Here is a 26,746-nt window from a genome sequence, read left to right on the forward strand (position 1 = left end):
CGGAGGCACCACTACAAGGTACTACAACGGAGACATCCACTACAAGTACTTCAACTGAAGCACCAACCACAAATACTACAATAGCTGCACTACTACATTACAACGGGATACATACTACACGGAGGCACCAACTACAAGTACTACAACGGAGACACCCACTACAAGTACTACAACTGAGGCACCAACCACAAATACTACTATAGCTGCTACTACTGCAAGTACTACAACGGAGGCACCAGCTACAAGTACTACAACGGAGACACCCACTACAAGTACTACAACTGAAGCACCAACCACAAATACTACAATAGCTGCAACTACTACAAGTACTACAACTGAAGCACCAACCACAAATACTACCATAGCTGCTACTACTACAACGGAGGCACCAACTACAAGTACTACAACGGAGACACCCACTACAAGTACTACAACTGAACCACCAACCACAAATACTACAATAGCTGCTACTACTACAAGTACTACAACGGAGGCACCAACTACAAGTACTACAACGGAGACACCCACTACAAGTACTACAACTGAAGCACCAACCACAAATACTACAATAGCTGCTACTACTACAAGTACTACAACGGAGGCACCAACTACAAGTACTACAACGGAGACACCCACTACAAGTACTACAACGGAGACACTCACTACAAGTACTACAACTGAAGCACCAACCACAAATACTACAACAGCTGCTACTACTACAAGTACTACAACGGAGGCACCAACTACAAGTACTACAACGGAGACATCCACTACAAGTACTTCAACTGAGGCACCAACCACAAATACTACAATAGCTGCTACTACTACAAGTTCTACAACGGAGGCACCAACTACAAGTACTACAACTGAAGCACTAGCCACAAATACTACAATAGCTGCTACTACTACAAGTTCTACAACGGAGGCACCAACTACAAGTACTACAACTGAAGCACCAACCACAAATACTACAATAGCTGCTACTACTACAAGTACTACAACGGAGGCACCAACTACAAGTACTACAACGGAGACACCCACTACAAGTACTACAACGGAGACACTCACTACAAGTACTACAACTGAAGCACCAACCACAAATACTACAATAGCTGCTACTACTACAAGTACTACAACGGAGGCACCAACTACAAGTACTACAACGGAGGCACCAACTACAAGTACTACAACGGAGACACCCACTACAAGTACTACAACGGAGACACCCACTACAAGTACTACAACTGAAGCACAAACTACAAATACTACAATAGCTGCTACTACTACTAGTACTACAACGGAGGCACCCAGTACAACTTCATCAACCACAGCACCATCTACAGGTACTACAACTACTATACCAACCACAAGTACTACAAACGCTGCCCCGAACACAAGTACAACAGCTGCTCCAACCACAAGTACTACAACAGCTGCCCCGACAACAAGCACCACATCTGTTGCACCAACCACAAGTACTACAAGCGCTGCCCCGACCACAAGTACTACAACTGCTGCACCAACCACAAGTACTACTACTGCTTCACCAACCACAAGTACAACAGCTGCTCAAACCACAAGTACTACAACAGCTGCCCCGACAACAAGCACCACATCTGCTTCACCAACCACAAGTACTACAAGCGCTGCCCCGACCACAAGTACTACAACAGCTGCTCCAACCACAAGTACTACTACTGCTTCACCAACCACAAGTAGTACAACTGCTGCACCAACCACAAGTACTACTACTGCTTCACCAACCACAAGTACAACAGCTGCTCCAACCACAAGTACTACAACAGCTGCCCCGACAACAAGCACCACATCTGCTGCACCAACCACAAGTACTACAAGCGCTGCCCCGACCACAAGTACTACAACAGCAGCTCCAACCACAAGTACTACTACTGCTTCACCAACCACAAGTAGTACAACTGCTGCACCAACCACAAGTACTACTACTGCTTCACCAACCACAAGTACTACAAGCGCTATTCCGACCACAAGTACCACAGCACAAACCACAACAACAACTGTTCCTACAACAACAACTGCTCCAACCACAAGTACGACAACAACTGCTTCTACAACAAGTACGACAACAATTGCTCCAACAACAAGTACGACAACAACTGCTCCTACAACAAGTACGACAACAATTGCTCCAACAACAAGTACGACAACAATTGCTCCAACAACAAGTACGACAACAACTGCTCCTACAACAAGTACAACAACAATTGCTCCAACAACAAGTACGACATCAACTACCACAACTACGAGTATTACATTGCAGTCAGGTCAGTTTTAAAGATCAAATATTACTTATTCCTAACGTGATTAATTTGGTCACTCGTTTTGTTTTTCTGTGAATTAAAAATTTGCTAAGGTGTCAAAGGTAAGTTAATTGATTTTGAAAGAACATTCCATGTTAAAATAACGACGCTGGTCACGCTTTTAGCTCATCTGTTTTCAGTAGTTAGTGTTGTCTTCGATATACATTTAATAGATAATATTCATTAAAGCATAAAAGTTGAAAGACGCGATAATATTCAATGGATGAAAAGAAGATATACTGAGCTAACTTTAAATACCAGTAAGGTATTGAAAGCTGTAAGGCCAGAATTTAACCTTTACCCTGCTAAATTTCTAAAATGGACTGGTCTGTCATTCAATTTGGGCAGTACCATTTATTATTCGAAGGGGTGTTCACTAAACATCTGACTGACTGAATACCGAACAATGCAGAAAAAGGTCAGCCAGCATGAAAGTACAGGTTGATCTTGTCTGGACTGGTCGCAAAGTCGGAATCACTTGCCGCCAGAAGGCTAAAAGTTAAAACTAATTTGACCTTCACTTGTACAGGAAACGTACAACGAGATCACTTACTGAGCGGCATTCTGGGTAATTGTTGACGGCAAAGTCTGTACTCGGATATCTTACAGGGCTAAATGTTTTACATCAAACTACTATCTTGTTTGTATACCGCTAAGAATTAAAGACAACAACAACAACCACAAAAACAACAAACAGTATTTACTTGATATATGTATGTACTTAAATTAAGAAGAAGTGTTGATACATCAGTCTTGTCAGTATACTGCATTAATAAATTGTACTCGATTGCACTCTGAAATAAGTCACAAACTAATTTGGAAACATTTAGTAACATTAATTTGTGTAGTCTGTTTTCCAATGTCAAACGTTAAAGCTTGATATAGGAACAACTGTGTAGTTGTAAATTAAAAACCCAACAAAACATATGAGCCGCGCCATGAGAAAACCAACAAAGTTTGTTTACGCCCAACATGGATCCAGACTGTTCGCTAACGGTTTCTCAGACTGCAATGGATCCTGACCAGATTGCGCAGATGCGTAGGCTGGTCTGGATCCATGCTGGTCGCAAACGCACTATGATGGATTTCCCATGGTGCGGCTCATATAAGTATTGATCATTACAGGCTTACGTTTCGGTTATGGAGAAGCAGAAGGAGACAGTAGTATGACAGGGACAGACGACGGTTGCAACGCTGAAATAACAGCGGCTTTCCCTGTCCCTTTCGGCGACAGCACTTTCAGAAGAATATTTGTAAGTAATTTAGCTACATTCTAAATCAATATTGATTGGTATCCTGCATGATTGACAGTGATCGTGTAACGTGTATCATATCACTGAATTATATTTGTAGCTGTGAGCCTTATTTCAACCTCGCGTCGTTTGAGTTTTCCTTCTATTTCTATGTGACCGCATCACACAAATATTCTGGACGTGTAAAAAAATAGTACCATATTAATTTTTATGTTCTGTGTATTGTATGAGTGTGTGAGCAACTGATGACTACAGTTTTCAACAATAAAAACAAGCAGCAACGGATTCTAGAATAACTGTTAACTTTATATTCACATTCAAAATTACTCTGCTCTACATTTAGAGTTAGGGTTAGGGTTGAAATTGGCAATACACTGGCGGGCAAACTTAGGCTATTTGGCATGTAGCATTGTCTAGTGGACCTCTACCAACATTGTTCAAATAATGACAGCTCTGTGCACAACGAAATGTTGAATCTTCAGGTTAAATATGACTCTATAATCACTGGCTATCAGTCCTTTTTTCTTGTTATAATACCTGCAGAACCACAAGGGACTGGGATTTGGTGCCCGCGCCCGGTAGAGTGAAGGCACCAGCGTATTCCAGGGCATTCTGCAACTGTAATAACACGAATGCACTAACGCTATTCAAGCATAAAATATATAAAAAGATAAACGTATTTAAATGTTTTGTCCATCGTCATTAAATGTCCATGAAATGCGGAGTAATTTCAGCGTTGTTTGATCACGTAACGCTTTGCCACGGAACGTGCATAGGTAAAAAGGTGTTAATTAATAATGCATGAGCGCGAGAATCACTCTTTTAAAAGACGTTTACTGTTGAATCAGTCCCTAAGTGATGTTTTAAGCGTAAACGCGTGTTACATAAATGATTTTGTGTATTGCTCTTAAAATAATGTTACCTTAATCTAGAATCACACTGCCCCGGGTGGGCTTGTCGATAAGTTCCAGATTCCCATCTCCGAATTGCTTCGGATGTGTAAAAATAAAAAACGGGTTTTGCGAATTTGTTACGGTCTGTAACCATTATAAATCTAATGCAATTGTAACAGAACCTTATTAGAACCGGAATTTTTACTACAGTGATGGTCTTCCGGACTGTTACGATCTTTTCAGAGCTGTATCGGATTTATTACGGATTCCTTCAGGTAATATTATTCGTAGCAAAATTTTAAACATGTTCAAAATTTCGCACCCTTGCCCCCGGATGCCCCCGAGTTCTGAACGAATACACTGGGTGATTTACGAATGAGTTAGGAGTTCTACAGATGCGTTACGGATGCTAAATGCAAATCATCCGCAAGCCCATCCGGGGCAGTGTCATTCCAGCTTAATATTTAAAGCTAGAATCAAACTGCCCCGGATGGGCTTGAGGATGAGTTCCGGATTCATCCCCGGATTGTTTCGTATGTGTAAGGAAAAATGGGTTTTGCCAATTTGTTACGTTATAAATCTCTAAATCAATAGTAACAGAACCTTAGTTAAATTATTAGAACCGGAATAAAACCGTAATAGCTCGTATTATTTTACCACACTGATTGTCTTCCCAACTGTTACGATCTTTTAAGGTCTATTACGGTCAGAACTGTAACGATTTATTACGGATACATTACAGATATATTATCCGTGGCAAAATTTTGAACATGTTCAAAACTTTGCACTCTTGCCCCCGATTTCTAAACGGATACACCGGATGACTTTCGAATGTGTTAGGAGTTCTACAGATGTGCTACGGATGCTATCTGGAAAGCCCATCCGGTGCAGTGTGAATCTAGCTCAATATATAATCAAGTAGCCAATGTTTATGCGAATATAAAAATTTAAATAAAATGCTATATAAAGTTGTGGGCTTTTAACCTTTTCAGGTATGTGCAAATGGACTTATTTGTTTCGGCAGACGGTATGTAAGCTACACAGTGCCACAGAACAAAGTGTTTTCATCCGATTTACTAAACGTTTACTGTCTGGCTCCCTATTTCACAGACATGGACTTGAGAACTTCTGGCAGTGTTTGGTACCAGGCATATGAATCCGCTTCAAACGCCAGTATTACATCAGCAATGGCAAATCTAGTTTATGACTTATATGAAGTCCAAATTCAGCCACTTTACATGTTCAAAGCAACATGGGTGGAAAGTCCGAAGTATGGCGGAGCTAGTAATGAGGTTTGTGAAGCTAACCGCCAATAAAATAACACATTGACCTAAGTGAAATATAATTTCAGTTTTAATGATGCATGAATACATTAAGCTTTCAATATATAGGTATCATTTGACGTTAAATGATTTCAAATTAAATGTATGAATAAAGCTTACAAAACAGATAACCCGTGTGACTACGCTTCCAGTAAAGATAGGCGTATATTTTATGCATCTATCAATTTATCAAGTACAAACATAATCAAAGAATGTTTTATTGTCCATTTCAGAAAGTGACTTTCCAGGTAGTCTACGTTACGGACGGAGAAGTAGCTTACACGTTTTATTATTACAAGTCTGGAGGTATGAACTTCCTGTCTGGTTCACAGTTTATTGGTGTTTTGATTAACGGACTGCCAGACGGCTTGGACGACAGTACCGATGGTGCATACCTACGCCAAGCAGACGACAATTTGAACCTAATTTTTGAAACTTCAACAACAGGTGAATAACAAATAAGTATCATGTAAGAACATTTTCGTGTAACATACAAGAGACAGCGATACGCCTCGGTAGACTAGAGGTCGAGCGTCCGCTTCGAGTGCGGGAGGTCGTGGGTTCGATCCCCGGCCGTGTCATACCAAAGACGTGAAAAATGATACCAGTAGCTCCCTTGCTTGGCGCTCAGCATTAAAAGGGAAAGGAAAACTGGCCTCTTCTCTCATACTCTCGTGGATAATGCCATTACAAATCCTTCCAATTTTGGCATTACAAGTCGTTCAAATGTTGACAAACATAAAAAACAAGCAGCAAATGCTGTGGAACACGAAACCTTTTAGAATTGCCAAAAATAATTAAAAAAAAAAAAACAATTATATATTTTGATAGTTATCAAAAATGGATTTTTTTTCACTTCCAGTTTATCAAGGAGCGACAAGCTTTGAACTGACGCCACAAGAAGGATTAGGACCTAACTACCCAGCAATGTGTAAAAACTGGCATCAGAAAGAAATATCTAAACGTTTTAAATATAGAGCAGAGTTAAACAAGATGCCCCTCTGTCCCTGCAATTCGTTCTTCCTATTTTTCGACAGACAGTTTGGCCCCGGGTCGTCTGACTTTAACACAGGTGTAATGACAGTACCGGTTAGGCCAAGAAGAAATTATGCCCCGCACGGGAAGGTAAGGGGTTTTTATCTAGTTGGACTAATTTCTCAGCCGAGGCGCCGCGAAAGTTTTCATAGGAAAACATGATGATTTTTATCCACTTTGTAATTTTATACATCACAACGTACATAGTTTATAGTAAAACATAATAAGAGTATCAAATAAAACAGAGTTGTTTAAATAATCAGTAAAATTTAAATAAAATACTAGAAGTGTACTGCATAGATTTAAGACGTATTGTCGTCTAGCATTCTAAAATGATTGTAGCAAAGTTGGCAGTCCATTAGTAGCAGCAGTAGGGACAGTTATCTGTTGTAACTGCTCTAATGCTAACTTCACACCCTTTCTAAAACGGACAGCAGTTTTATGTAAGAAGAAACAAATACATAAAAGCAGTTAATAAACTGAGAGATTTAAATGAATAACTATTTATATAAAATGACAAGAAACCGCAACAATTGTTTGTAAAAATATTACTTTTTGAAACAATCAATTTATACATGTACAAGTAACGCTAGTGAACTAAAGAACGTACCGTCATGCAGTGTTTTCCACAGTAATATTTTTTGCATGCCTTGTAGGATTTTCCCATGTTTTTGCCGCTCACATGCTGGAATTTATGAATGAATGTGTAAATCCATACGTTACTATAATAAAACAGTTCTTTATTATTTAATACAATAAAAATACTATATCACTGGTAGAAGGTGCAGAAGGAAATAGACTGGCTATCGGGTACTTGTAACTGTTTTGCGGGTACTCCGCAGAGTCTCGTTACCCTAAGCCAAATATTTCGATCAATACGTGCTAATACGTGTGACTGCGGTGTCGGTGCAGACAGGTGTGATTCTGTAAATGGCTGTGATTGTGGGCCGGGATGGAGTGGAGTCACGTGTGAAATATATACAGATGAATGCGCATCCTCTCCCTCTCCTTGCACGGGAATCAACCAGTGGAAGATTTTGAATTATTAACCTTGTTTCAGTTGTTATAAGTGTTCGAGTCTGTTCCATAAATAGTGTGTAATATGGAAGACACGTAATCAAGAAATGTTCAAGTTAATATTCGCAAACTTCGAAACTCGTTTGTGTATTGTGTTTATTACATAATCTTTCAGACATGCGCATACGATATATGGACTGGCAGTTTCATTGGTTGGGGACGAAGGGCTGGTTCATTTGAAACATACAATCAACTAACAAACCGTGTTATGCACGAACAGGAAGATGCGCCTTACAAGGAAATTTGCTGCGAGCAGTCTGACCTCTGCGACCTGTATTATGAAGTCAGACCGCCAGTGCAAAGTTGCTACTTCACATTCTTTTTCTTTTTCGGTAATGTCAAACATTTAACAAAATCTAAATTTAACACATCCATAATTACAGAAATGTTGATACAGATATCTTGATAAAAGTGTCATAATGACTGTGTTTATGACCAAAGGTCTGAATATCTGATCCAATAAGTAGCAAGTATTTCTGAATCAATTGTGTTTAATTATCCCCCTTTATGAGGCTTTAAAAGACCATATGTTGTGCAATATTGAAAGTGGACTTTTCTAATCATGTCATTTTACATTTTCTCTGTTTAGAAAACAGTTCTTTCTGTTTTAGCATACAAATAAAAGACTGTGGAACTTCGATGCTATGGAAGGAACCCTCATTATCCTTATAATTACAAAAGATGAAAACTTGTTTTTCTCTTTGCAGCTGGTGGTTTTGGTGATCCACATGTTACCACCTTGGACGGTCGGAAGTATACATTCAATGGTCATGGCGAGTATATATTACTCAAGATAGCGTCTGTTGACGTCGAAATACAAAGCAGAACAGCACAAGCAGTGAAAGCCGATGGAACTCTTTCGGAAGCCACGATATTTTCAGCGTTTGTTATTCAAACAGCTGACTCTTGGCTTCAGGTGGAAATCAACAACAATAGAACTGGAATAAATCTCTATGCTGGGACAAATAACACACAATGGGCAGACTACACAGTTGATTTCTACAGCAATGGGAGTAATACCACCAGTGTTACAGATGAATTGACCTTCAGTCGCGATAATAACACTCTTGTTACCAGCTTTTCAGAATCAGGTATACTACACTTTCTTTTACTAGGTTATCGTAACTTACAGAGCAAAATTAAGAATAGCAGTTAATAGTAACAGAACGGAGTTTAGTATTGACTACGAAATCCAACACGTTCCCGGTACGTATCGAAGAAATGCTGCCTTGCAAATTTTCAGTAACGTAGACCTAAGCCAAACTTATTTTACCAGCCGTACTTTTATAAGACAGTCTGAGTAAACTATGACCCAGTAGTTTGTTGTAGTATAATAAGGTCTATGTGTCACAATGTTAAACAATAACCCTCGTGCGTGCATTCTCTTATTATTGTTTATTAGCTTCGGAAAGAAGTTAGAACGTTTCAAATTATTTCAGCAATTGCATTCAATGTAACGATTGGTGTGGGGCTGCTTCAGATGAGTTTAGGATTACCCAGCGCGTATAAAAATGGAACTATTGGGTTGCTAGGCAACTTCAATGGTAAACCCACAGACGACTTCCTACCACGGCTGGAATCAGATCCCTTACCGGATTCTTCAAACGAAAGTGAAATTTTTAAGGACTTCGGGCAAACTTGTAAGTAGCCATCTCTTGCATATAGAGATGATCTAGTAAGGAACTTGATTTGGAGGTAACATCATTATTATGTCAACTACGTTCTATATTGATGCCATTGCAGGAATATTTTAACGGCGTTAACTGTTTTGGAGTTTTATCTTCATACAAAATCAGAGAAAGTTGCACTGAGGCCTACTATACTTGCATATGCTGCAAGTGGCTCTCTCTCCCTCTGCTGTATGTGCGCAGTATGTGGGAAACCTTATTCTCATAGGCAGATAAGTCATACAAATGTTATTGTTTACCGGTAAGGGGAAGTAACACCCTACTCATGTTGTACCACATTTAAAGGTTAATCTGCCGTGTATTCTCATATCTCTTAAATTTCGAAAAGACTGTTGCAATTATTAACATCACAATATATTCACTGCCAATAAATATTAAACTGGTGTATTATTTTTATCCTTGAAATTCAATGGCGTATATAAAATTAAGGAGAAATTGGCTAGTATTCAATATCTTAACGTATTATGGTACATGTAAGACAAGTATCGGGAAAGATAAAACAATATTGTCTGTTATTATCCAATGATTACAGGACGACATCTCAAAACTATCAAATGTTCCCCTAACACATTGTTCTTTTCTCTTTGTGGATTCTAGGGATGACGTTAGGTAATGAAAGTCTGTTTAAGTACGACAATGGAAGAAGCCATGCTGACTATAGTTTCCCTGATTTCGTACCTAAATTCCTCGATGAGGCAAATGAAACTAAAGTTGCGGAGGCAAAAGAACTGTGTGGAGAAGGCAATAACCAGTGTATATTTGATTATGTCTTCACGGGTAACCCGGAGCTTGCACTGGAGACAAATACAACCGAAGCACTGGCTGATGAAACTGTGGATAAAACATGTATGTATGATATTTATGTTTATATCAGATCAGGAAAAAAAATGATCTTCAGTATTTTAATAATAAAATGGACTGATTTTGAGCATAACACAATATATTTCGAACTTACGCTGAAACATACAAATTCCCTCTGTATACATGACGAAGACCTATAGTTTGATAAAAAAAAAGAATGGGTGACATAGCTTTAATGGCGTCCCCGTTTAAAAAGAAGCAATCAAACTTGGCAATTATTTTAAATGTGTGTCGGATATTGCGTTAGCCCTTTAATATTCAGTCCGACAATGGGTAACGACACTGCAGTTTCTTTAATTACTTGCCCATTTATAAAGACATATAGCTTCTCCGTCAAAGAGAAAAGTAATCTTGACCCCTTTTTGCACATACACGTGCTATTGACAAAATCATCAACAAAGATTTCTGCTCTGTGTGTGAAAACTACTTTAAATGATTTTTATATTCTTTTTGTTACTACTAAGATTTTTTGCAGACGATTAATTTCGTAATTGTTGCGATCCAAGCAAACCAAGAGTACCCGAAAACATTTGCATGGAATTCGCTTTTGATCAAGGTCTATTTCCTCAATACAAATATATAGACAACATTCCTTTATGTTTTAGCCAACGATGTTCCAGTACTGAATGTAAGCAGTGGAACCACACTTGTAGACGGTCGACACTACATCAACCTCAATATTAGTGAGTCATCAAGTTTCACACTTCTTGGTATTGACAATGGAGACCTGTCATACGAGCTGGTGAACACAACGGCAGATGTTGAACTCGGGACACCACGTGAGGACGGTACAGTGGATGTAAAACTGAGTGTAAATGATGTAAATCCAGTTTATGTCAGGTAAATCCAGTTTATGTCAGGTAAATTAAGTCTCAAACCCCATTAAAGAATTATACTAGTTTCTTCCAAAAAATGGTGATTTTATGTTATCTAAGATATGGTCAGTTCTTGCAGTAGGTTAGTTTATTTAGTATGTAATGCTGTTATGTTTGGATGGCGCTTTAAGTATGTATAGAAGAATGATATGATACTGCAAATGGGATGATGTCCCAAATCTACAAATTGCATTCAAATACAAACAGCAAATGCATGGACCCAAAGTAATAATTAAGCGGATTGTCAGCAATATAGATCTGGTTTGTCAGTTAAAATCAAAAGTTCACATATTCATCATAGATGTCTTATTTATTCCTTTTAACGAACTAAAGTGATATTATTCCATTGGAAAAGTGTTGACTAAGATTCGGGTACTTTATAGTCATGTTCTTGGGTTACTATTTTAGTGTCACAGCTAAGGACGACTACGGGGTGAACTCCCCGCCACTTGATGTGGTGATTGTTCTGTGTACAGGCTGTACATCACACGGTGTATGTAACACCAGTGTTATACGAGAAGATGTTAAGTCTACGGATAACTTCAAGTATGCAACTTGCATCTGTGAGCCGTACTGGACAGGTTCGTTGAGAAGTACATTGTATTAGTTAAAGATGTATTCCCGCTGAACAGTACAAAATTACCCAATAGCCACATTCACGGTCTTCACGTAAAATTTGTAAATTACATGTTGAAAAGATGAACTGCTGTATCGTATATCTATATTTGTATGGAACTACATACGAAACTGTTTATTTTCGAGTTCGCCGCCAAAATCAGTGATATTTGAGTACATTTTAAACACTATTTCGGGCAATTAATTATTAGTTGAAATCTATATTACAAAGAAACGATCTGTGTAGAATAAAATAAGCTTGAAATTTATTCCAATATACGTTTTTCATGTTTTCTGTACACAAGAATAACTTTAGAATAACTTTAAGATGAATTAGATTTCTTTAGCTGACGCCGTTTTTCATTTAAAAACGGCACATAAACAAAAACAGTATATCTTTGGCCTTTCTGAAAAAATCATGGAACAGTTATTTGCCACGTGGAAAAAAAGCAAATTCAAAATACAGATTTAGGATGATAAATTGACATTTGTGCGCACAACAAACGCAGCTTCAATTCGAAGTGATTTAAAACTTTTCTTCGTCTTTTCCATTTACTGATAATCATTCAGTTATCATCCTATATCCATGTATAGCAATATCTCTGTTGTGTTATCAAAATAATGAAACTTTTATAAAATCAAAACACTGATAATTCACTTTAGCTACATTAACGTAGTTTGTGTTGTGTGGAGGATCGACCGCTAATATTGAAAGAACTTGTGGTCCGTCCAGTTTTAAACGGTTGCTTTCTATATACTGTAAATATACGTTTATACAAGAAATAGAACTTGATTAAAATAAAAACAAACAAAAAATCCCACTGTAATTTCTTTATAGGTGATGATTGCGAAACGGATTATGACGGATGCGAGGCTAATCCGTGTTCTGTTGGTCGTAACTGCACGGACACACTGGCCGATGATCACAAGGCGGACCAGAACCTTAAACCTTATACTTGCAGTCCATGTCCAGCCGGATACAACGATACCGGTGTAAAATGTGAAGGTATGATCGCTAACTTAATTTTAGAAAGTAATATTTAATTTTCTTACTGAAAACAAAGTAAACGCTTTAAATATTATACGCGAGAAAAAGAATTTCAAAAAACGAAAAAAATATAATAAAAAAACACTTCACAGAAGTAGTTTTGTATAACTGATTAGTTTGATAATATTTCATTGCATTTCTTTATTGTAATGAATAATATATACAGATCTGTAATACAAAATGTTTATATTAAAAAAGAAAATTTAATTGGTTCGACTTTTAGAGAACAGCACTAAGTTGAACGGTTTTATAATTTAACAAACTGAAGAAGAACACTAGAAAACAAAAGTTTAAATACATAACATGTCTTACTAGTATTATAATGTAATCAGAGTAACTTGAAAATATTTAATGCAGTATTGTTTCTAAGAAAATACTCTTTAATGGACTCTAAAGTACAGTAGTGTAATGAATTACTTCTTATTTCACGTTTGTGTTTTAGATTTCAACGAATGCAGTGATACTGCCTCATGTGAACAAGGTTGTGTGAATACAGAGGGCAGTTACTACTGTCAGTGTAACCAAAGTTACAGATTGTCTGATGACGCCGTCAGTTGTAATGGTATGCATAGTTCTTACAATAATTTACCTTGTAACGTAAATGGCAGTCATTCTGAGAGTCCTATCAATACATTAGCTTTCCAAGAGCAAAAATGCAAAAAATCTTTGCCTGCTTTCTAATACTGTAAGGCGAAATTGTTAAAAATTGTTTATGGAGCGCAAAGTAAAAATATATTATAATTGGCACCTTCGCAAAGTATCGTTACTGGTTGCCATGGATTAAAAGAAGACAATTAATATTTAAAACTTGAATGGATGGGGTTGAATATTCTTGTTGAATGGATAATAATAAATAACATATAGAAAGTGTAATTTCTAGTCTTTTTTTTGAAAAATAAATAACTCAACAACCTCTTTATATATTATATTGATCAATACTAATTAACATATCTGCTGATGTTTCAGTAATAAGTTATATTGAGTTATATAAATTACAAACATTTTCTGCTCGCATCTCTGGAGATCAAAAATATTTCAAAGGAAAACGAAAAATGTCTTTTGTTACACATTTTCTGATCACGAGTTATTAATTATGAACAAGTCAAACAGCTTTCTTGCAGCGAGATATAGTTTCCTTCAAGGGCATTAGATGCTCTTCTTGCTGTAGAGAGGATTTTTCTTCTTCAGTCTATTTGAATGTTTTTAACCGGCTTAAATCTAGTACCAGTAGGGAACAATTTTGTACGTTGAAAAAGAATTACAAAGATTTGTGTCGTAGAAAAAGAAATATTTTTGAAAAGAAAAAAATATTGGAAATAGGTCAAATGAAAAACGCAAAACCTAAAGAGTTTTGGAAATTTTTCAAACGTAAAAGTAGCAATCGAAATAACATCCCTTTAAATGATTTTAAACAATTTTTTGCAGAACTAGGTACAGATATGTTTCAATGTTACAATCAGGAAGCAGAGGATTTTTGCGAAGATTACGATTTTAATAATTTGGACTGTGACTGTGAAGAATTAAATCGGCGCATAACAGTAAATGAAATTATTACAGCTGTTAAGGGTCTTAAAAAAGAATCGGCTATGGGGAATGATTGTATTATGAATATGTATTTGATTGAAAGTATAGATATTTTGTCATCACATTTATGTGACATTTTTAACGCTATTTTGGATTCGGGCTATTTTCCGGATAAATGGACGGAGGGGATTATTATTCCCTTACACAAAAAGGGTGATGTTAATGACGTGAACAATTATAGAGGGATAACATTAGTTAGTTGTTTGTCTAAACTGTTTACTTCTATTTTGAATAAACGTATAGTATCCTTTTGTGAAAATAATAATGTAATATCGGATGCCCAATTTGGGTTCAGGAAAGGCCGTTCTACTATTGATGCTCTATTTATACTATTAAACACTGTACAAAAATACATTAATGAAAATAAGAGACTATATTGTGTATTTGTGGACATGAAAAAGTGCTTTGATACAATATACAGAAATGCATTATGGTTGAAATTATATAAAAATGGAATACAAGGTAAATTGTTAAGAATTATCAAAGATATGTATAAAAAGGTTAAATCTTGTGTAAGAAACTGTAATGAATATTCGGAATTTTTCGAATATGCAGTAGGCTTAAGACAAGGGGAGATAATGTCGCCGATTTTATTTTCTCTTTTCGTGGAAGATCTGGAGTTATTTTTACAAGATGATATAAATTCTGGTTTAATTATCGACGATATAGTACTTATTTTATTATTATTTGCAGATGATATGGTAATAATAGGCAAAACACCACAGGAACTCCAGGACAAGTTAAATTTATTGTTTGATTATTGTAATATGTGGGGTTTAGAAGTAAATACATTGAAAACAAAGATTATGGTATTTAGAAAAAGGGGTGGATTAAAACATAATGAATGTTGGACATATAATGGGCAGAATATTGAAGTTGTAAATGATTTTAACTACCTAGGTACAGTTTTTAATTATACTGGAAATTTTACGAAAAACCAGGAATACTTGACGGGAAAGGCACTAAAGGCATTAAATGTTTTGTTAATAAATTGTAAGAAAATTAGATTGAAACCAAAAGTATTATGTCAGCTGTTTGATGCATTTGTCGGGTCTATATTGAACTATGCCGCAGAAATATGGGGAAATACGAAATCTAAGGAATTGGAAAGAATCCATTTAAAATTTTGCAAAAAGCTGTTAAAAGTCAGAAATAATACATGTTCTATAGGGGTATATGGAGAATTGGGAAGATACCCTTTGTATATAAGTAGGTACCTTCGAATTGTAAAATATTGGTTTAAAATCTGTAATACAGATAACATTATTTTAAACAAGGTATATGTGCAATCACTAGAGGATTGTAATAAAGGGTATAAAAATTGGGTTTCAAATGTTAAAAAACTACTTTGTGATTATGGCTTTGCAAATGTTTGGTATGAACCAGATTCTGTAGATTATAATCACTTTATATGTATATTTAAACAGCGTGTTATTGACTGTTTCATACAAGGCTGGATTGTAAATAAGGAGTCAAGTAGTATGCTTGAATTGTATAATAATTGTAAAGTTATATTTGGTTACGAATTGTATTTAGATTTATTGCCGAGTACTTTAAGATTGTTTATTTCAAAACTAAGAATCTCAGCTCATGCTCTGAGAATCCATACTGGAAGATATGCTTACAACAGAATTCCAAAAAATGAAAGATACTGCCAGTGTTGTAATACGGTTGATCTGGAAGATGAATACCACTTTGTACTTGTATGTCCATGTTATATTGATTTAAGAAAAAGATTTATCAAAAAATATTATTTCGTTAGACCTAGTATGTTGAAGTTTATAGAACTGTTACAATCACAAAATAGAAATGTACTTTATAAATTAGCTCTGTACTATAAAGGCGCTATGTTAATTAGAAGCAACATTATAAATATTACTTCTTGAACTACTCATACCGAGGTGGATTAGCCATCCTCACTTTAAACACAATATTGAGAAATGAGAATGTTATATAGCACAATTTACTTTTCAACTGACTGTGTGACTTTGTTAATATTTATGTATATATATAGTTGTATTTTGAACTTGATGATGTACTATGTACCAGTCATAATAAAACATATGTTCTGTTCTGTTCTGTTCTATTTGCCTCACAAATGCTGTAACATTTCAATTATAAATGGTACTGTTTGTATTTATATTTCAGACATCAACGAATGTGAGGAGTCGACCAGTGGGTGTGAACAGATATGTACCAATCTTCCAGGAAGCTTCAATTGTTCGTGCTACGCGGGATTCACGTACAGTACTTCACAGTTGAAATGTGAAAAAGGTATTGAAGTCAGTCTATCTTCATTCTATGCCGCTTATTTAGAATCAGGTAATAGTTGTAGAACAGAGTTTATGAGATTTTGCTAGAACATGTATAACAGTAGATTGTGCGCGTGGGTATCTTGTTTTGTTTGTTATTACGACAAAAAGTTGTGTATGTTACACTAAGGTATAGGACCCGAAATGATACTCGGCCATGTCCGTGTGATTACGTGTTCTCATTCAACCTCCGCGCAGGAATATTGTCAAACAATCTACTGTATCGATAGGGGGAAGTAACACTGTTTTGGAGTTCGGTTTCTCACGAGGCAATTCGGCATTCTTCGGACGAAAATAAAGATCTGCGCGCGCATAAATTCCGGTAAAAAGTCGGAAATTTCGAAATCACATTAGGCTACTTTGTCATTACGGATCCACCACCTGAGACATTGTATCAACGCAAACTTTGCGTTTTTTTCCCGCTCGTACTTGCAAAAGCATTCGGTAATTAGTGTTATGTTTAGTACACACAAAAAATATTAAAGACAAAGTCGTCATTTCATTCCTTACTCAAATGTTATACATAAGAATATTATCAGTACCATTGGTCGTGAAACATGCAGTTTTAGACCCGAAGTTATAGTAGAAATAAGAAAAGAAATAAGAATTACCTTTTGAATAAAACCAAAACATAAACAATAATCTAATTTGTGCAGACGAGGATCCGCCAGAGGGATGTGATTTATTAAACTGTTCCAAAGCAGACGGTTGTACAATAAATGAAACAGGTTCAGCAGAATGTTTCTGCAGCAGTGGATACCAGCTTACATCTGATAATACATGTACAAGTAAGTTCCTTTATTATTTATTGTTTTTTCTTTGCCTAAAGTCAAATTGAAAATAATGCCTTTAAAGTACTTCTAAACGAAACTGACTTTACAAATAACGTCACGTACCCGATATGAAATTGGAACGTCGATATAGAAAATATAGGTTCTCATGAGTTTATAGATAAGTATGCAATAAAGGTCAATTACCAATTTATGTATATTCATTGATGTAATTCTTTGCATGTTTTCTGATTATGTAGATATAAATGAATGTGACACTGGGGTGTGTTCCCAGTCATGTGACGATAACGATGGAAGCTTTAGCTGTGGCTGTTTTGCCGGATACAAACTGCTTGAGGACCACACCACTTGCGAACGTATGTTATTATGTTTATTATCATTCAGTGAGAGTTTTGTTACTTTTCATTGATATGATTGAGTTGTAGAGTTTTCGTCTTTTGGACTATAACATTTGAAGTGAGTGTAACTTTTTTTCCAGTTAACTAGCAGAAACGTAACAGAATCAGCATAAATATTGTTTTCAAACAGTTACATTTTATATCATCTTTAAGGAAACCCTTTGTAATTTCTATACAATACTTATAATATTAAAACAGGACACTAAATGATATACAGAAAACGACACTCAACTCACATTTAACACGGACTGCTGAGGGTAAACAAGTGTTATAAACAGCATATATATGAGTGTGAGGATTGTGTGTTAATCAGGGGTTTGATTTGCTGCTTTCAGCTTGTGCTTTTCCGAGTTTCGGTGAGGATTGTGTAAGCACGTGTCGCTGTGGACGTGGATCTCTGCGCTGTGATCCGGTACACGGCTGTGTGTGTAAGGATGGTTGGACGGGAACCAATTGTGAAACAGATATAAACGAATGTCTTATTACGAATGTTTGTGAGGACGCGAACAAAATATGCAGCAATACGATTGGTTCTTACAAATGTGCATGCCGTTCAGGATATAAGCTAGAGAATGGAATTTGTATTGGTAATACATACTTCTTACATAAAAATAAAAGTATATCGTTTATCAGATAAATTAAGTATCTTTAGCCCGTGAACTACATTTCCAATCAGACTGTTAAGGGCGAATTATGGGCGAGGTGTTAGCTCTCCATAACGTTAACTGAACATAGTTTGTCTAGAAGGATATTTGTCCATCACCACAGATTCATGCGAGGAAAGAAAGAAAATTGATACTGATCCGAAATGTCTGAACACAGTTTAGATAAACTACTTTAATTCCTGCAAAAAACGAACAAAGAACTTAAAAGAAAAGGTACATTGATATATTTCAGTACTGCAGTGTTAATGTTTTAATCATTTCTTGTAAACACGTTTTTTTTCTGGTTGTTCATACATTTATAAATACACCGGCATATAGTTTAAATTTTTTAAAGTCAGACGTTCTAATTGTGCATGCTTGTAATTTGAAGATAACGATGAATGCAGTGACCCTTCACTCAATACCTGTGAGCAGCAGTGTACAAACTCAGTCGGTAGCTTCTCATGCAATTGTGATGTTGGCTATTCCGTCGATCCAGAAAATGCAACAAAGTGTATAGGTATTACAATGACTTTGTCCTCAGTAATAATTGGTTAGCATAATAATATGCCCAGACTTCACTATCATAAGAAACAGTCATGCCTTAAAATATTTTGGATATTTCTCTTATTTGATCTCCAAAGTGTATTTGAATCGCACCATGAGAAAACCAGCATAGTGCATTTGCCACCCGCAGGATCCAGACCAGCCTGCGCATCCGCATCCGCATCCGCGCAGTCTGGTCAGGATCCATGCTGTTCGTTAATTGTTTTTCTAATCGCAATAGGCTTGGTTTTTCTAATTGCAATAGGCTTTGAAAGCGAACAGTATGGATCCAGACCAGACTGCGCGGATGCGCAGGCTGGACTGGATCCATGCTGGTTGCAAATGCACTACGAGGTTTTCACTATGTAGGTTTTCTCATGGTGCGGCTCATTTATTTACGACATAGGTTCATGTTCTCATTAAATTGGTATGAAGAAATCCAGATCGATCTATACTCAAATTTCACTATCAGCAGAAAAAGGATACCTTAAAGTTTTTGCGATACTTTTTTTATTCAATCTCCACAATGTTAATGTTTTACCCACAACCTAGGCTTGTGTAGATTTATCTTATTCCACAAGGATGACAAAAAATGTTTTGACTAAACACTGGTAAGTTATTCAATAAGTGTTAAACTGTATTTCATAAGAAATATATTTTTACAGATTTTTTCTTGTAGTTTTGACTTAAGCCCAGCGAGTATGTGTAGAATATAAACTGGTAGTGCAGCATGAACTATGGAGTGGTGAAATACATAAAGCGCCAAGTACAAACTACTGCTAAATATCCAAACAGCAGCAGCAACAACAACCAAACAAGGGCAACGAGATGAAACAGCAATGAGAAAACCAACATAGGGCGTCTGCGACCAGCATGGATCCAGACCAGCCTGCGCATCCGCGCAGTCTGGCTAGGATCCATACTGTTCGCTTTCAAAGCCTATTGCAATTAGAGAAACCGTTAGCGAACAGCATGGATCCTGACCAGACTGCGCGGATGCGCAGGCTGGTCTGGATCCATGCTGGTCGCAATTGCACTATGTTGGTTTTCTCATGTCATGGCTCATATGTAAAGGAACACAATACATGTTCATATTTGATTGATTATAAATTCTTGTATTTAGATATTAACGAGTGCGAGACCGGGGTATCAGACTGTGAGCACATCTGTCGTAATGCAGATGGAAGGTACAGTTGTGAATGCTATTTCGGATTCTTGCTGAACGATGACCGAAAAACGTGCACTAAAGGTACATAATATTATCATAATCTAATAATTACTGATTTTTTATTACTTTATTCACATTGTTTATGATTGACCAACATATCAAACCCAAAAAGCAAATTTTGAACTTTGCAATCAGTAAGTTGTCACTAAACCGGTGCTAGGGGGCGTGAGGGGTGTTTCAGATTGCATTACATTTCGTAAACAGACTTAGTCAAACAGAGTCTGCTATTATGTTGTTTGGTTGCATTCTATGCTTCAAATGGATCTTTTTCACAGTTTTATTACACGGTCAAGCTTCGTTCGCTCTGATAATTCGAACACCACTCTTTGCCAGAACTCACTGTCAAGTCCCAGCAAAATTCCTGTATGATGTACTAGAAAATTGTTCGATGGCGTGAACGACTGATAATTGGAACAATTTATACCGGTCCCGTCTCTAGGAGTACAGTATTTACCAAGTAAAGCCACCTTAACCCGATTTCAAACTTCCTGTTATATTAACCAACAGCGGAGTACCCACTATATGTTTTGAATTATTGAAAACTGTTAAGAATAAACAGCTTGATATTATCTATTCACCGCAATTTTTTTAGTTATTCCACTTCTGTACAAATAGATTTTCTAAGCTGCGTAAGTAAATCCTACTACTGATAAGTAAATGTTATTATATTCTTTGCAGTTTCGGATCCATGCACGTTGTTCCCGCAGAAAAACTGTTCGGATATCTGCTTGGTTGTGAATGAAAAACCTGAATGTTCCTGCAATACCGGATACACTCTCGGCGCTGACGACCAGACCTGCATAGGTATTGATAATTTGCGTGATTGTATAGTGCAGTATGTTACAAAGTTTCCTACAGTGCTATTGAGCTTGTCATTTGTAGAATCTATTGACTGTGTCACTGTTGGCACCAGAAATATTCTGATATAAGGAAGCAATTTTTTACGTTTCCTTAAAAGACTTAACTTAAAGACTTAACTTAACATGAAAAATATTGTTATAATATAAATGTCAGATGAATTACTATTTTTCAGTTTAGTTCAGACTTAATTGAGTCAGTTTAAATATGTTTGACGTACATGTAGAACCAACTTCAGTTGATGATGAACTGTACACAAAAATCTGAACTGTATGCTTTTACTGATTAAACGATATTAACGAACAATAAAACAAGGCAGTAGTTTTACTTTAATTTAAACCTTTAGTCTCCGTATAATGTTTCTGACGTTTTAAATCCAAATAAGAACATAAGAAAGATCATATAAATATCAAACTATCATATTTAAAAGCTTTTCAGGATGGATTAAACTGTTTATCTAAACTTTTGTTTTTATCATCAACTTATTGCATGCTGTTTTACACTAAAACAGATGTGAACGAATGTGACCCGACCCTGGGTCTCAATCTGTGTAGTGAACCAGAAACCTGTAACAATCTGATTGGAGGATACAGCTGCTCGTGTAGTCCTGGATACAAACTTGAAAACGACCAGAGAACATGCACAGGTAGGAATCAAATTAAGATATACAATACAATATCAATTTGGTTTTTAAGTGCCGAAACCCAACATCCATATGTTGTCAAACTTATGAATAAGTTGCTATGTAAGCTGATTATTTTATGACTATGATATGCACCAATTTCTTACCGTTCAGAGTTTTTATACACATTTGATTAAGGTAGGCAAAGAATGCAAAGACAGTTCAGAGGTATTCCGTCCTCCCACTCCCACCCCAACATTTGTTTAAGACGGAGGATTCGAAACATGTCCACAAACCTTTGATGTAAAAACAGCATAAAGATTTGCTAAACATGTTTGCAGAGTGAACTACACTATAACTGTATTGCAATTTAATATATTAAAGCACGTGTTTACAATAAACTGGTTTGAATATTTCTAGTCCTAAGATGTTGTGAACAAATCATAACATAGACACACATACATATAACCTAACTGATGCTCATGGTTTTGTAAATCTGAAGGACAAAGGATTTGGAGCATAAACTTCCTGGTTTTTATTTAGCAATGACGTGAAGAAAAAAAATCTAAGACCAACTGAGATCTGATGACAGAACTTATGAATTTTATAAATTATTCTTGAATCAGTTTTTTGCTATATTAGTTGTTTTTACATTATGCAGAATGTGACTCTTCCCACTATGGTCCGAACTGTGCTAATACGTGTAACTGCGGTGTCGGTGCAGACAGGTGTGATCCTGTAGATGGCTGTGATTGTGGGCCGGGATGGAGTGGAGACACGTGCGAAGCTGATACAGATGAATGCGCTTCCTCTCCCTCTCCTTGCACGGGAATCAACGAGCAGTGCATCAATAATCCAGGGTCATACGCATGCAACTGCGAGACAGGATATTCGAAAGGCGAAAATGGAAAATGTCAAGGTTAGTTTTTGTATATTTTGTTCCATCTTTATATATTAATTATTTCATGGGAGACTTAAACATATATACACGAAATCTTTCTAACCAAAAGAGAGTGTTGAAGTGTTTGGAAAAAGAAATAAGTATTCTTACAGTAGTGCAGAAAGATTGCATTTTTTGTACGTCTGTGATCTAATTCTATGATATTCTTTTACACCGTAATATGTTTCTTATTTTGCGATGTGTCTTGTATGTTAAAACAGATGTGGACGAATGTTCAAGTGCTTCCTTAAATGAGTGTTCTCAGTTGTGTACAAACAACAACGGAAGTTATCAGTGTACTTGCAACAGTGGCTTCTTGCAAGATGGAAACGCATGCAATGGTAAACATTTGTGCTATTTTCTTTTATAGAGAAAACGTTTTCAGTTCTCACGAATTTAAGAATGAAAGTTTTGGAGAATTATGTCATTAAATAAAGACAGAGCGATGGTCTAGTGGATAAGGTGTCGGCCGCTCAATTCTTGGTCTATGGGTTCAAGCCCCTCTACAGCCATGACCATGACTTCTAATATGACACCAGTATTGTTTTTTAAGGTAACGGCCTCGAGAGTGGTTCCAGTAAGCTTGAAGCTTTCATCACAACCGAGCTCAAACATAAAGATAAAGATGTCGTTTAGCACAACGGCGTGAGGGATGGGGTTAATGTCACTATTCCACTATTTTTTTAAGCCATTGTTTTAATACATTGCTTTGCTTAATGTTAAAATAAATGACTCGTTAAATGTTTATAAGAATATTGAATTGATTAGAAATCGTACACTGAAATAACTTGACTTTGTCAGAATTTAATTAAGGTTGGGTGTGGATTCAATAATCTCGAACTTTGTGAGATTTTTACTTTATTTTGGGGGATTTTATTTCATAATTTGAGTTTAAGTTTGTTTTATCCTATAAATCCACAAAAGTAGTCCCGACAGAGTAATGATAGTTTTATAATGTTTCGACAAGATAGACACATTTGTCTAAAATGCGTGTGTCAAAACATTATTCCTGTTCTTGTTGTAGATATCAATGAATGTGAAGGACAGAACGAGTGTTCTCAAGTGTGTAGCAATACAATAGGAAGTTATCGTTGTTCCTGCAATCCAGGGTTTAAACTTAATTTATCTGACAGAAGAACTTGTATTCGTGAGCATAGTTTGTTATACTCATAGTTCTCAAATACATATTACGACATAATTATATTCCTTGTGTCGTTGAATTACATAATTATGCACTTATTATTGATACAGAAAACCGCCTTAATATATCTTTCTAAGTAAGTGGACAGGGATGTCTCTTGTTTTCATTTTACCTTGTACATGTACATATTTTGATCTGTTATTCATAATTGGATTTGACAATTGATCAGAAATCATTTTACTCAGTCTTGCGACTTTAACCTAATTTAAACACTAAAATACGAGTAAACACAATGTTCAGATATTTCTAAACTTTTCAGCATGTACTTTAAACAAGTAAATTTCTCATTTTCTGTTCTTGTAGCTGAGGAGCAATGTGTAGCAAAAAATTGTAGCGTCAATGCACAATGCACGTCTATAGATGGCACAGAAACCTGTGTATGCGATGCAGGGTTCGAGTTTGAAACAGGATCAAATACAAGTTGCGTCGGTACGTGCAGTAGAGGACTTATTTGTAGATACTTAGAGAAACCTGTGTTCAGAAAAATATTGTTACCGAATCTGTTATATTTAGTGTGCTTACAATAAATTTGCGTTTTTTCTTTACAAAGCAGCTAATTAGTATTGGTATATTTCCTGTAAAATATGATGTTCAAGGTTTAGCTAAAGATCAAATTTATCATATAGTTCTCTGTTCCCTTCCGTGACGTTCTTTCCAGTATTGAAAATCCGACGGTAAGAGGTAAATGTATCTCAGAAAGTGAAATGTAGAGTGACTTCAAACGTTTTCTACTTACGATCTCAAATGTACATGTACTTGAAATGCATGCACACGTATTGTTACAATCGGTCTCAAATTTGCCTTGCACACATTTTGAAATGAAATTTTGTTTTATATGGTAAGTAGAAACAAAATTTACATATTATTATTATTTACATTGCTATAAGTTAATGAGTTAATAAGTTATGTACGATTTATATTCCAACGATTTGTTTACTCCAGATATAAAAGAGTGTTCTGCTACACCGAGCCCTTGTTCTCAAGAATGTATAGAAGTTGACGGCGGGTATCATTGTGTTTGCAATGAGACTGGTTATCAATTGGATGTTGACCTGGCAACATGTATTGGTGAGAATGTATTTCCAGATTCTAGCTTCATGCTAATGTTTTTATATTTTAACCCTTATCCTGCTAAATTACTATAACGGACCTGTCCATCTTCTAATTTGGACAGTATCATTAACTGTTAAAAGGGGTGCATACCAAAAAGATTCTGACGAATGGCAAACAGTGCAGATCATGACCAGACTGCACAGATACGCAAGCTGATCATAATTTATTCTGGTCGTAAAGGTAGAATCAGTTGTGTCCAGCATGAGAACTAGTTTGAGAGTACTTTAATACATGGAGAGAAATTAAATCAGGTTGACTTAATTTATGAATTCATTTCAAAATGAAGTTTACCCTCTTTTAGTATGTTCACCGTTTTACCACATAATTTTAGTAGTATTTGCTGGACATGTAGCTATTGCTATTTACACATTTATTCATCTCTCTCGTAATTAGAAGACGATCGGTACAACATGTTGTTTTAATTAATCAGTTGACCAGAGGTCATTGGGTTGTTCTTGTTTAAATGATATATTATTGAATAATACCAGCAGCAGTATGATTCTGTGTGTGTTTTCTAAGAATCCTATGACTTTTCTTTCTATGCTTATAGCTTGTCCAGATGGTAAATTTGGTAACTGTACGGAAGAATGCGTCTGCAATAAGTTGAACACTTTGTCCTGTGACCACGTGAACGGCACTTGCAACTGCACGGATGGTTGGGAAGGTGTAACATGTGAAGATGACATCGATGAATGTCTTACCCCTAATTGCCCAGAAAATTCAAAATGTATAAATACTAATGGCTCGTTCTACTGCAAATGTGATGTCGGATTTCTAACGACCGGTGATGGATCTTGCCAAGGTATTTTTTGTAAAATTAAATTCGTTCCATGCTAATTTCTTGCCGTTATTATGATAGCAAATTATGAATTTGGATATGTGAAATGAGGTGGCACATATAAAAGAATTTAAATATTAACCTTTAAAATATAATTTTATGTTTTTATAAACTTAAATCGTCATTCGATTCATTTCAGAATGTGTGCAAGGCAAATTTGGGACCGATTGTAACAATACGTGTGCATGCATGTCAAGTAATACTAAATCGTGCAATACTGTAAATGGTACTTGTACATGTAAAGATGGTTGGAAAGGCGAGGATTGCAGGGTAGATATTGACGAATGCACGGAAAAAACGTTCACATGCCCGAATAATGCAACTTGTGAAAATACCGACGGATCGTATGATTGCATCTGTGCCGACGGTTTTGTTAAAACTAATGGAACATGTCGAGGTATTTTCTATTTATACAGATGTACAGATGTAAGGAAAGGGTCTTCAGTAACTGTCATATTGTTTTGCTTAGTTTCTGATCAATATTTGAGGCTGAGGATTAAATTTTACACCAAACCACCATCCCATAAACTGTTTTATACTGTTATGTAGAGACATCGTCATCCAGATATACTGCTTTTCTTTAATATTATTAAAGACCCCATTCATAAATAATAATAACAATATACTTAGTATAACCATACCATGAATAACGTAGGATATAGTTA

At 36.1% G+C, this 26,746-nt stretch overlaps 1 protein-coding gene across 1 annotated transcript in view; it reads left to right on the forward strand.

Moving 5' to 3' along the window:
• The window catches only part of LOC123561027 (uncharacterized), an 88,658-nt gene that overhangs the window by 4,884 nt on the left and 57,028 nt on the right, over window positions 1-26,746 (forward strand). Inside the window, exons 12-39 of the mRNA XM_053516774.1 lie at window positions 85-2,303; window positions 3,465-3,592; window positions 5,478-5,777; window positions 6,041-6,254; window positions 6,670-6,932; window positions 8,035-8,251; window positions 8,627-9,010; window positions 9,359-9,559; window positions 10,205-10,453; window positions 11,074-11,308; window positions 11,752-11,924; window positions 12,797-12,991; window positions 13,449-13,568; window positions 16,739-16,864; window positions 17,559-17,690; window positions 17,933-18,049; window positions 18,427-18,678; window positions 19,127-19,255; window positions 20,405-20,530; window positions 21,188-21,313; window positions 21,879-22,013; window positions 22,651-22,908; window positions 23,151-23,270; window positions 23,954-24,076; window positions 24,434-24,559; window positions 25,073-25,198; window positions 25,794-26,045; window positions 26,221-26,478. Coding sequence (XP_053372749.1) covers window positions 85-2,303; window positions 3,465-3,592; window positions 5,478-5,777; window positions 6,041-6,254; window positions 6,670-6,932; window positions 8,035-8,251; window positions 8,627-9,010; window positions 9,359-9,559; window positions 10,205-10,453; window positions 11,074-11,308; window positions 11,752-11,924; window positions 12,797-12,991; window positions 13,449-13,568; window positions 16,739-16,864; window positions 17,559-17,690; window positions 17,933-18,049; window positions 18,427-18,678; window positions 19,127-19,255; window positions 20,405-20,530; window positions 21,188-21,313; window positions 21,879-22,013; window positions 22,651-22,908; window positions 23,151-23,270; window positions 23,954-24,076; window positions 24,434-24,559; window positions 25,073-25,198; window positions 25,794-26,045; window positions 26,221-26,478 — 7,304 coding nt within the window. The remainder of the gene's footprint in view (window positions 1-84; window positions 2,304-3,464; window positions 3,593-5,477; window positions 5,778-6,040; window positions 6,255-6,669; window positions 6,933-8,034; window positions 8,252-8,626; window positions 9,011-9,358; window positions 9,560-10,204; window positions 10,454-11,073; window positions 11,309-11,751; window positions 11,925-12,796; window positions 12,992-13,448; window positions 13,569-16,738; window positions 16,865-17,558; window positions 17,691-17,932; window positions 18,050-18,426; window positions 18,679-19,126; window positions 19,256-20,404; window positions 20,531-21,187; window positions 21,314-21,878; window positions 22,014-22,650; window positions 22,909-23,150; window positions 23,271-23,953; window positions 24,077-24,433; window positions 24,560-25,072; window positions 25,199-25,793; window positions 26,046-26,220; window positions 26,479-26,746) is intronic.

This window comes from Mercenaria mercenaria, chromosome 10, assembly GCF_021730395.1.
Source record: "Mercenaria mercenaria strain notata chromosome 10, MADL_Memer_1, whole genome shotgun sequence".
NCBI lineage: Eukaryota > Metazoa > Mollusca > Bivalvia > Venerida > Veneridae > Mercenaria > Mercenaria mercenaria.